The following is a 12264-nucleotide window of genomic DNA, read 5'->3' on the forward strand; positions in this document are numbered from 1 at the left end:
ATTTCTAAAAGCCACTGGCATTGACCAGCATGAGCCTTTGGTTGTTCTCAACCAAATGATACATTTTCCAAGAGCAGAAAGCACTTTCCCCACTTGTGTTGTGCCCACTTCACACCTCCAAGCCCTTAGAGGCATGTGCTCAAAGAGACAGTGCTGGTGGAAGAGGGAGGGAAGGGGTGTCCGTCCCCCACAGAATGACATTCTCAGCCCGTGCTGTGTGGGGACTGGGCTGGTTTGGGAGACAGTCCTGGTAATGGCTTTACTAAGTGACTCTTGGTGCCCCAGGTGGCCCTGACCTGCACTCAGATCTGGTGGACCACAGAGGTGGGCATGGCATTTGCCAGGCTGGAGGAAGGCTACGAGAATGCCATGAAGGACTATTACAAGAAACAAGTGGCCCAGCTCAAAACCCTCATCACCATGCTGATCGGCCAGCTCTCCAGCGGGGACCGGCAGAAGGTCATGACCATATGCACCATCGATGTCCATGCCCGGGACGTGGTGGCCAAGATGATCGCTCAGAAGGTGAGTTCCAGACTCTCAGGAGTGTCGCTCTTCTGGGCACCTACACCGTGAATATTGAGGTTAGGGAGAAGCTCACATATGGCTAAAACACAGGGGCTCCAAACTCTGCACCAGCCAGGGAACTGGGAGAGGATCATGGTGGCTGCTCGTACCTTTAAAACCCGAGCAAAACAGCGTCATCTGAGCGGCTCATGCTTCCTGTGCTGTGGTGGGCAGCATACTGCTCTCCTGACCGGTACACAACACCCAACACCCAGGTCATCCAGAGCCCTGTGAATCCTGTGGCCGCGGGGCCGCCTGCTGCCTATTGCACCCTGTGATTCACCCACCTCCTCTGCCATGCTCTCTCTAGGTGGACAACGCCCAGGCTTTCCTCTGGCTGTCCCAGCTGCGGCATCGCTGGGATGACGAGGCCAAACACTGCTTTGCCAACATCTGTGATGCCCAGTTTCTGTACTCCTATGAGTACCTGGGAAATACACCTCGCCTGGTGATCACGCCTTTGACAGACAGGTGAGCACTGGAGTCAGCCACTGACAGAGAACCCTCCTGCTGTTTGGCTCACACCATCCAATGACCACCCAGTGTCACTTGCTATTTGTCCACAGAGCTGCAGGGGGAGGGCCAGACATAACCCAACGGAGGTAAAATAGAACTGAAAGGGTGTAGGGCGGAGCCCGTATCAGAGCAAACCCCAGAGCAAATCGATGAGCCATGACTTTTTGAGGAATGACTAGGCAGTCCTACACACCTGGATTCTCATTCCAGCTGTGACACATACCAGCTGTTTGACCATGAAAACCTTGACATGATTCTCGGTTTATTCATCCATGAAATGGAGGTAGTAACTCCCACTTGAAGTGAATTTTGTAAGGATAAAAAACAGGAATGCTTGTTAAGGAGTTCAGGGTGTAATAAGTGCTCAGTAAATAATTCCTATGGCTATTTTCTTATCAATCAACTGGCACATTTATTTAGCACCTCTCACTTTGGGAATACAAAGATGAGAGCAAGGTCCCTACCATTCAGGAGCTTACAATTTCTTTTACCATACTCTCTGTCATTCATATTCATTATAAATGAATTCATGCCAGACCCTGAACTAGTCACTGGGAATACGAAGATGACTAAAAGTTAAACTCCACTTCTATTGAGGGAAATAGGACATGTAGAAAAAAATTCACAAACATACACCACACACACAGCAATAACCCTATGGATCCCTCTGTTTATCCTCTTCCTAACATTTCCCACATTCTGAAATGAACTTGCCTTCTTGCTTATTGGTGGCAGTCCCCTTTGGAATGTAGACTTTTTTGCTCTCAGGGGCCTTTGTCTGTCTTGTTTGTTGCTATTATCACCAGTACCTAGTAGATGTTGAATTATTATGCATCGATGAATGAAGGGTGGTTGATTATTGTAAGAATGACAGAATCAGGAAGGGGAGGTCGGTTCAGAGGAGGGATCCACGTAGGACTCCGCCTGTGCCTTGGCTCCCAAAGAAGCAGCAGCAGCCGCTACGCTGTCTCCTGCTCTAGCTGGGCACCACCCTGCTCGCTGCCCCAGCTGAGGACGAAAGGCAGACAGCGTAGGTTCAGAGGGATGCAGGTCCCTCTGCAGCTGGAACAGTAAAGGCTGCAGCACCTCTGGGGCTTTGGGCATCTCGGGCTTTTACCCGGGCTTTCCTGGGTCATGATCAGTTGGAGGGGCTCCTTTCACTGTGGGTTCAGGGAAAAGTTTTCCCACCTCAAGCTTCATTCACAGGGGGCCCTCTCATGTGCTCTTTGTCTTTACGATGATTCTCAGCAGCACAGCTGTCCTAAACAGGAAGGGCTTTGGGAAGAGTGTTCTCTTTGGCAGTGAGTTTTTCTGCCTGCCTTGGACTTGGAGCTAATAGTTTTGGAATTTATATCGCTCGAAACAGAATAATGAAGCCATTATATATTTGAGCAACTTGGTTAATGTCTCTCACTGTGACTGTGTGTTCCACGAAAACATTGACTTTGATTTGCTCACTGCTCTGCCCCAGGACCCAGCACCGTTTCCAGCAAATAATAGGCATTCACGAAATACTTGTGTAAAAGCAGGGAAATGACTTCTGAGATTCGGAGTAGTGTGCCCAGCTTCCCAGACCATTCAAAATATTTCCTTCCTACCCACAGGCACACCAGACATTATCATTCCAAGAGATAAAAAATACAGCACTGTCTTTTCCCTGGGTCTTCATACCTTCCCAGGAGTTGAAGAAGATAATTACCTCTTTTGGATTTAGAGGTCTCTAGTACTCTAATGCCAAATACCTCATAGAGGAAAAGGGTAAAGTTTTGACAGTGAATTATTTCTAAAATAGGCATTTATCACCTCTCATATGAAAGGATGCAAATAGGAACTTGCAAGAAAGATTTGCTGCAAAGAATGGCAAATACTATGCAGACCTTGACCTTGTTTTGCACATGAGATACTTTTCTGACAAAGTAGTACATAGTGAATATTTATATGGTGAATTCCATTTTCTCATTGACTTCCATTATTATCTCAAGAAATGTTTTGCCCAGAAAGAAATTGACCTCAACACAGAAAATCACATTTTAAAGAGCATTCGGCTTTTGCTGGTGTGTAGCTTAGTACGTTTAATTCTCTCCTGCCAGAGGAATTAATCAAATGGACAATTTATCCGTACAACCTCTGCACATTCATTAAAAGCACAACCGCATTACAGTACGTCCGACTGATTATGCCTTTTTCTTTGGAATTTCCCACTGCCTGGATGGGACCTGAATGTATAAGTAGGTACAATGGCTCAGCCATTGTCACAGGACTTTGGCACACTGCTAAGTTGAAGGACTAAATGGAGATACTTTTTCAGGCTGAACAAAAGCCATTCTCCTAAGTTGTTTCTTAACCTGTGGATGGTCTCCTCCCCCTTTACCCCCCTTCCCTCATGTTTGCATACAAACACCCCTTTCAGCCCCATACTGAAGTACTGTTTTAATCAACAGCTTATCAATTTTGAGTACCTCTTAATTTCTCAGGCACTACTGCAAGTGGGTGAGATATAATTGATGCAAGAGTCTTTGAGGGTGATTTGCTGGGTAGGACACAACTTGCAAAGTCATACACTTTCTTTTTAAGTTTTTTTTATTGAAATATAGTTGACCTACAGTGCTATATTAGTTTCGGGTATACAGGATAGTGATTCAATGTTTTTATAGATTATACTCCATTTAAAGTTATTATAAAATATTGGTTGTATTTCCTGTGCTGTACATTACATCCTTGTATCTTATTTATTTTATGCCTAAGAGTTCATACTTTTTAAATCCCCTTCCCCTATCTTATCCCTCTCTCCAGTCCTCTCCCCAGTGGTAACCACTGGTTTGTTCTCTGTATCTGTGAGTCTGTTTTGTTGTATTCATTCATTTTATTTTCTGGATTCCACATATAAGTGAAAACATACAGTATTTGTCTTTCTCAGTTTGACTTCACTAAGCGTAATACCCTCCAAGACCATCCATATTGTTGCAAATGGCAAAATTTCATTCTTTTAAAAGCTTTTGCACGGTGAAGGAAACCATTAACAAAACAAAAAGACAACCTGCTGAATGGGAGAAGATATTTGCAAATGATATGTCTGAGAAGGGGTTAATATCCAAAATATATAAAAGAGCTCATACAATTCCATCAAAAAAACAATCTGATTTTAAAATGTGCAGGAGACCTGAACAGACATTTTTCCAAAGAAGACATACACATGGCCAACAGGCACATGAAAAGATTCTCAACATCACTGATCATTAGGGAAATGCAAATCAAAACCACAATGAGAAATCACTTCACACCTGTTGGAATAACTATCATAAAAAGACAACAAATAATAAATGTTGGTGAGGATGTGGAGAAAAGGGAACCCTACTTCACTGTTGGTGGGAATGTAAATTGGTGCAGCCACTATGGAAAACAGTATGGAGGTTCCTCAGAGAATTAAAAATAGGACTACCATATGATCCAGCAATTCTTTTTAAGTTTTTATTGAAAAACTTAGTAATCTGTAAACAAAGAAAATAAAAGTTACCAGGAATAACCGTTGTTAATATTCAGTCTGTTTCCTTCTCATGTAGATTTTGAAAAAATGAAATTGCAGCCATATGCTGTATATAAAATATCATAGACTTTTTCATGTAACAATATATCATGTGTATACTCTCTAAATGTTCTTCTAAATGCCTCTTATAGCTGGATTATCTTCTATTTACAAGTATCCCATAGTTTATGTAACATAACCACATTATGGGCCATTTAAGTTGTATCTAAGCTCTTACTGCTAAAAATAAAGCTGCTGTGAACTCACTTATATATAAATTTTTACTATATTTCTCATTTCCCCAGGAGGGATTCCAAGAAGCAGGACAATTAGATGATACATACTTTCAAGTTATTCTTTTTTTTTTTTTTAAATTTATTTTTTTATTTTTGGCTGCGTTGGGTCTTCGTTGCTGCATGCGGGCTTTCTCTGTTTGCGGCGAGTGGGGGCTACTCTTTGTTGCGCTGTGCGGGTTTCTCATTGCATGGCTTCTCTTGTTGCGGAGTACGGGCTCTAGGCGTGCGGGCTCAGTAGTTGTGGCACGTGGGCTCGGTAGTTGTGGCTCGCAGGCTCTAGAGCGCAGGCTCAGTAGTTGTGGCACATGGGCTTAGTTGCTCCGCGGCATGTGGGATCTTCCCGGACCAGGGCTCGAACCCTTGTCACCTGCATTGGCAGGCGGATTCTTAACCAGTGCGCCACCAGGGAAGCCCTCAAGTTATTCTTAAAAAAGGTATTGTTCCCACTGTCACTAGCAGTTTATGAGGTGGTCATCTCACAATATCCTTACCAGCATTAAGTATTATTGTTTAAAATATTATTAACTTTATAAGTCAAAATGGTATCTCATTTGGATCTTGATGTTCTTAATTACTCACAGGCTTGAGCATTTTATGTGTTTATTGGCTGTTAGATTTCCTTCTCCTGTGAATTTGTTATTATCATTGCCCATTTTATTACTTTTACACTTAGCAAGTTCCTGCCCATTTTAAGATCAGTTTAATATTCACCTGTATTTTATTATAGATTATGTTATTTTACTTTTTCCTTTAACCTTTTTTAATTCTTCGGTAAACTTTTTGACTACTGAGTAAAGCGAATGTTTTCATCAAAACATTTTTGTAAAAAAAAAACAAAAAAAAAAACCCCACATTTTTGGTTACAAGTGATAGAAGCCTAACTTAACTTGAACTAACTCAAACTAACTTAAACAGAAAGAGGACTTGTTAACTCAGACTTCTGGGGAAGGAGTCCAGCTTGCTGCAGTGAAACCAGCTTTCGGGCCTGAACAGGCAGCTATCAGGGCTTTGCTGTCTTCTGAGAGCTGATTTCTTTCTTGCATTATTTTTCTTTGGCTGGAAAGATGGCCCACACCTGATCCAGGAGGAAGAGAGACCCTCTCTTTCCCAGCACCATATGTCAGATTCCTTAAAGGGACCCTGATTGGTCCTGTTTGGATCATGTGCCCGTCTCTGAGCCAGTCACTGCGAACAGTGAGATGGGGTATTTTGCTCAGGCCGAGCCTTGTGCCCACCCCTTGTGGGACAGTTTTTTTTTTTTTAATAAATTAATTTTACTTATTTATTTTTGGCTGCGTTGGGTCTTCGTTGCTGTGTGAGGGCTTTCTCTAGTTGCGGCGAGCGGGGGCTACTCTTCCTTGTGCATGGGCTTCTCATTGCAGTGGCTTCTCTTGTTGCGGAGCACGGGCTCTAGGTACGCGAACTTCAGTAGTTGTGGCTCACAGGCTCAGTAGTTGTGGCTCATGGGCTCTAGAGCGCAGGCTCAGTAGTTGTGGCGCACGGGCTTAGTTGCTCCATGGCATGTTGGATCTTCCCAGACCAGGGCTCAAACCTGTGTCCCCTGCATTGGCAGGTGGCTTCTGGGAAGGTGGGAAATACTTTGATTGACAGCCCCATGGGAATACTCCATGTAGAGGAGAGATGGCTTCCCAAAGTGTGGAGTCCTGGGAAAGGAAAACCCATAGAAACTGTGTTAGGGAGTATATAATTAAATTTTTTGTTGTTGTTGTTTCTAAGTAGTCAGTAGGCCCAGCACATGAGTTATGGGTCCTTTCCCTCACTGGTTTGTGATGTTTGCTCAACCATATTCAGTTTTGAGTCTATCAAACTGCTTCAAAGTATCTATTCTTATTCTGTTTCATCAGTATATTAATCCATCTATATGCAATGCTCTTTAAGGATTGTAGCTTTATTGTGAGTGGTAATATTTTTATAGTGAAGGTCTGTATCATCCATTTTCATTTTCCTTTCCTTTTTTGTTTTTAAGTTCTTCTGTTTCTTCTTTCAAATGAGCTTTCATCATTTTGTCAAGTTCTAAAATATAAATTATTAGGGTTTTGATTGGTGAGCCTTAAAACCTTCAAATTAATTTTGAAAGAATGGCCAGGCCATCTTTATAATATGTGATTTGTTTTTCTTTGTTCATACCTTCAATCGTGTTTCTCAGAAAAGTTTATAAGTATCTTCATATAGGTTTTGAGTGTTTCTTATTGTTATCTCTATGTAGTTTTTAATTTTTTTGTTCCTATATAAGATTGTTTCTTCATTTTATATATATATTTTTTTGTTTTGTTTTTTGTGGGGGTTTTTTTGGCCGTGCCATACAGCGTGCGGGGTCTTAGTAACCTGACCAGTGATTGAACCTGTGCCTCCTGCAGTGGAAGCACGGAGTCTTAACCACTGGACTGCCAGGGAAGTCCCTATGTATATATATTTTAAAACAACTTTATTGAGCTTTATTTTATGTCAAAAATTTCACCCATTCCAAGTGTACAATTCAATGATTGTTAGTAACTTTATCAAGTAGTGTAACCATCACCATAAATCAATTTTGCAACATTTTTATGCCCCTCAGTAAGATCCCTCATGCCCATTTGTAGTTGATCCTCACTCCCAGCCCCAGCCCTGGTCAACCACTAATCTACTTTCTGTCTCTATAAACTTGCCTATTCCGGACATTTCTTATAAATGGAACAATACAACATGTGGTCTCTTGTGTCTGACTTGTTTCATTTTGCATAATGTTTTGGGGTTCATCCATGATAGAACATGTGTCAGTAGTTTGTTACTTATTATTTCTGAATAATATTCAATTTTACAGATATGACACATTTTGTCTATCTAGTCATCTTAGGTAATTTTCAGTTTGGGGCTATTATAAACAATGCTGCTGTGAACATTTGCTTGCAAGTCTTTGCGTGGATGTACGTTTTCATTTCTCTTGGGTGTATACCTAGGAGAGGAATTGCTGGGTAGTACAGCAGTTTTATGTTTAACTTTTTGATAAACTGCCAAATTATTTTCCAAAGTGGCTGGATCGTCTTATATCCCCACCAGCAACGTATGAGGCTTCCCATTTCTCCACATCCTTGACATTTATTATTATCTGTCTTATTTTTATTTATTGTAGCCATTCTAGTGGATGTGAAGTAGCATCTCATTTGAGTTTTAATTTGCATTTCTGTAATAATGTTATTGAGCATATTTTCATGTGCTTGTTTGCCATTTATATATCTTCTTTGGCATCATTTCTGTTCATATCTTTTATCTATTTTTTGATTGATCTGTTTGTACTCTTTTTTGAGTTCTAAGACTTCTTTGTATATTCCGGACATATTGCATATATGTTTGCAAATATTTTATCCCAGCCTGTTGTTTATCTTTTCATTTTCTTCATGGTATCTTTTGAAGTGCAAAAGTTTTTAATGTTGATGAGGTCCAGTTTGTCAGATTTTTCTTTTATGGACTGTGCTTTTGGTGTTGTAACTAAGGAACCTTTGCTTAATTTCATTATATCTTTAACTTTCTTTTCATTTACATATAGGAGAAAATTGGTTTTTGTAAATTTGTCTCCTGTTCTTCCCATCTACTGCCCCATGTTAAAAATTCTAAGAATTATGCTCTTGATTCTCCTTTTTCTAAGTCACTTCTAGAATTTCTAGTTATATTTGAACCATACACATAATATGAAGCATAATTAAGCTATTCAAGTTTAGTTACTAAGTGTGTGTTATTTTTGGTAGATCATATGTCAGTCATTGCTCTCAGCTCTTCCTGTCACGGTTTGAGAAAGACATTTAGCAACTAGCGTAGGCAAATGAAGATGAGCACTAGGTGATGAAGGACCTCATAACCACATGGCATAAGGAATAGATCTTAGAATTGGAGCTATTTATGCTGAGGACAAACAATTTTCAAATTTTAAATATTAAAATATTATAAGATGGACAGATTTGTTTTAGGTTGTTGCTAAGGACATTCTTCTATTAGTGCTGTTTCCTATGTTGAGTTGGGAACCTATCACAATCCCTGGGTCTTTTTCCTGCGACCTGCCCTCTAACCACATTGCCCCCATTCCATGTACATGCAAGTGCTTGGAAGACTAATTTGCATTTGTTCTCCTTAAATTTCACTTTGTTGGGTCTACCACATCATTTTCAATTGCCAAAATTATTTAGAATTTTGGTTTACCGTCTATCTAATCAATTATTTCTTAATTCAAGTTATCTATGAATATATTGAACATCAGGAGGCTGTGTCCTGGTGATGCCACTAGAGGCCTCCCTCCAGGTAGATATTGTTGCATCCACGTTCATTCCTCAGTTATGATTATTGAACCATGTGGTAGGTGGAATTCTAGGAATGATCCCCAGCGACATTTTCCCTTGTATCATCTCCTCTTCTTTGAGCGTGGGTGAAAACTATAAATAGGATGATATCATTCTCATGATTATATTTTGCTTTACAGCAAAAAGGAAATTATTCAGGTGAACCAATATAGTTATATGAGACCTTAAAAGTAGAGCCTTCTCCTGGCTGAGGGCAGAGGGAAGGTCAGAGAGGCTTGAAGCATGAGGAGAACTTTTCATGCCATTGCTGATTTTGAAGATGGAGGGAGCCCTGTGCAAGGATCGTACAGTGGCCTCTAGGAGCTGAGAGATCCCCCAGCCTCAGCATGCGCCTAGGACCTCAGTACTACAACTGGTAGAACTTAATTTGGCCAAGAATTCAAATGAGCTTGGAAGCAGGTTCTTCCCCAGAGTGTCCAGATAAGGGTCCAGCCAACTGGTACCTTGATTTTGGCCCTGTGAGACCCTCAGTAGAGGAGCCACCTGGACTTCTGACATACAGAAGTGAGATAATAAGTGGGTGTTTTTTTAAGCCCTTATTGTGTGGTAGCAATAGGAAATGAATACAAATCAAGTGATTTCACCAACTCTGAGATTAGCCAGACCACACGTCTGGGATAGCCAGTCTATACATAGCTGAAATCAAGATACAACACCTTTGATATTTTCTTTAATCTGCCACTTGTTTGTCTAAAAAAAGGAAAGCTACATTTCATATATTTATTATCTTAAGAAATAATACCTTGAAAGTGGATCAGCTTTCTGCTTTCCAAGGCACTTTCATATCTCTTGTCTCATCTTGTCCTCACAAGAGCGTGGTGGGTCAGATAAGAACAAAGCCTGTAGACATCATTTGCCCAAAGAAAGCAAAACCAGCTTCAGCTCGATATTAGGAAGGCCTTTCAAACAATTAGAACTGACCCACGGTGGAAGGAACTGGCTTCTAAAATAATAAACCATGCCTTACTGGAAGAACAGGCTATGTGATCGTATTTGAAGGATTTAATGGGAGACAGCCTGGCATGGTTAAAGAGCCAAGCCTCTGAGGTCTCTTCCAGCACTAAAGGTCTGTCTTCCCAATAAGCAATCAGACTAAATTGATCCATGTTCATGTTGTGGTTAGTTGGTTAAGGCAAGAGCTCTTCTTAAAGGATTCCTTGCCATTTTCACAATTGCAGTTGTTTTTGAGGCAGCAGATTTATCTAAATTCTTTTGTACAAAGAAAATACTGTGTGGTGGACCCCAGTGACACATGTTTTTAAGGCACCAAAGTTTAATAACCTGGCCGAGTTTCACAAACACTTTGTAGTAGAGGCAAGATTTGAACTCAGTGTGTCTGACTCCTGAGTCCTTGCCTTAAACCACAATAGCATGATCTGCCCCCCTCACGAGGAAACAGGAGCAGATTGAAGCAGCCAGCTTAGATGTTTAAAGAGATGGATCTTACAATCTAACAAGACCACAGACAGAATCTTAGAGGAGCGTGTGTCCCAAAGAACTAGGACATCCTGCTGGCTCAGTGGCCCCCCACACAGAAGAGGGGAATACTCTTTCTTTCTTTTCTTTGTGTTTTCCTCATGGCCCACGCTAAAGCCCCACTGTCCCTGCCTTGGTTATTAGAACTCCTTAGACAGCCAGCCCGCTTCCCCTCCCTGAACATCAGTCAATCCATCTGTAATTTAAGGGGATTAGATTAGTTGATCTCAGAAATTCCTTCCAGCTCTAGAGTTCTATTGTTATGGGCAAATGTATATGTATTTTGACATTTCCCCCCATGTGCTTCTTCTGGAGATAATCAGAAGCTCAGCAGTGCTCAAAAAGAGATTGACACCCAGTTCTAAGGATTTCTTTTGGGAGATTCCTGAGTTTTCTATGAGAATTCTATTTTTGTGAAACCTTGTGCTTCTAGACTCTCAGATTCCTTGAGAGCCCTGCTGCTGCAGAGAGAAGAGGTCTGGATTGCCCTCTGGCTGGCAGAGAAGGCAGCCATGGGACAGAAAGGGGGTGGGAGAGAGAGGGGAGGAGAGCTGGCTGGGGGCCAGGATCCCACCCATCCAGGCAGCTGCCTTTCCTCCTGGGGGCGGGTACAGGACTGCAGCAGGCCCTCCAGGTTCTGGAAGGAACCTGAGGCTGGCAGAGGTAGAAGGCCTTGGGGCCAGTCTGGAGCCAGAACTCAGCCCAGGAGAGCAGGTACAGTTAAGGCTGCACATGGAACTCTGAAGATCTAGCTACCAGTGTTGGAGAGAAGCATTGCCAAATGGTAACAGTGACCGAGCAAGGTGAGACACGGGACCTAGCTTTTCACCTTAACCCTGACTCACCTCACTTCGTGGCCCACCTAACAGATCAACAACTCTGATGTGAGCTTAGTTCACAGGGAAAAGTGAGGCAGCTGCATGAGCCCTGCTCACCAGGAGTTAAATGCAGCCAGCCCCCCCATTACACAGGAAAACTCCAAGTAGAATAATAATTCTGCATACTCTCCTCTCCACCTGGGGAAACTACCTTCCTGGGTTTCATCTTCAAAGGCTGAGGTAGCTATGGGAATTTCACACTTAATTAAAGGAGAGTTCAGGAACTCCAAGTCTTTTCAAAACAATTTTGGTTGCAGTGAGGATGCAGTCACCATCTGGCAAGAAAGGTGTTAACTCAGAGTTTCTGGTCAACTCTAGCATCAGATTCAGAACCAAAGAGAGTTCATTTCAGAGGCCCCCTCAGATGGCCCCTCCCCATCTAGCCTGCAAGTTGAAAGCCTCTGTACTGATTTTCTAAGTATTAAAAAGTTAGGTCAATGGCATGGTTTTAAAAGCTTTATTGAGATAGAATTTACATGTCTTAAAGTTCACCCATTACAAATGTACAAATCAATGATTTTTAGTAAATTCTTAGACTTGTGCAGCCATTACCACAATCTAGTTTTAGAACCTTGCCGTCACCCTGTTTGCAGTCCGACCTCACCCTCACCTCCCTTCCTAGACAGCCACTGATCTGCTGTCTATCTCTGTGTTTTCCA

The 12264-nt window shown here is 41.8% G+C and overlaps 1 protein-coding gene across 1 annotated transcript in view; it reads left to right on the forward strand.

Annotated features, from left to right (window-relative positions):
* The window catches only part of DNAH9 (dynein axonemal heavy chain 9), a 301732-nt gene that overhangs the window by 97343 nt on the left and 192125 nt on the right, over positions 1-12264 (forward strand). The window contains exons 25-26 of the mRNA XM_082373261.1: positions 286-525; positions 878-1038. Coding sequence (XP_082229387.1) covers positions 286-525; positions 878-1038 — 401 coding nt within the window. The remainder of the gene's footprint in view (positions 1-285; positions 526-877; positions 1039-12264) is intronic.

This window comes from Balaenoptera borealis (genome assembly GCF_965194805.1).
Source record: "Balaenoptera borealis genome assembly, chromosome: 20".
Lineage (NCBI taxonomy): Eukaryota > Metazoa > Chordata > Mammalia > Artiodactyla > Balaenopteridae > Balaenoptera > Balaenoptera borealis.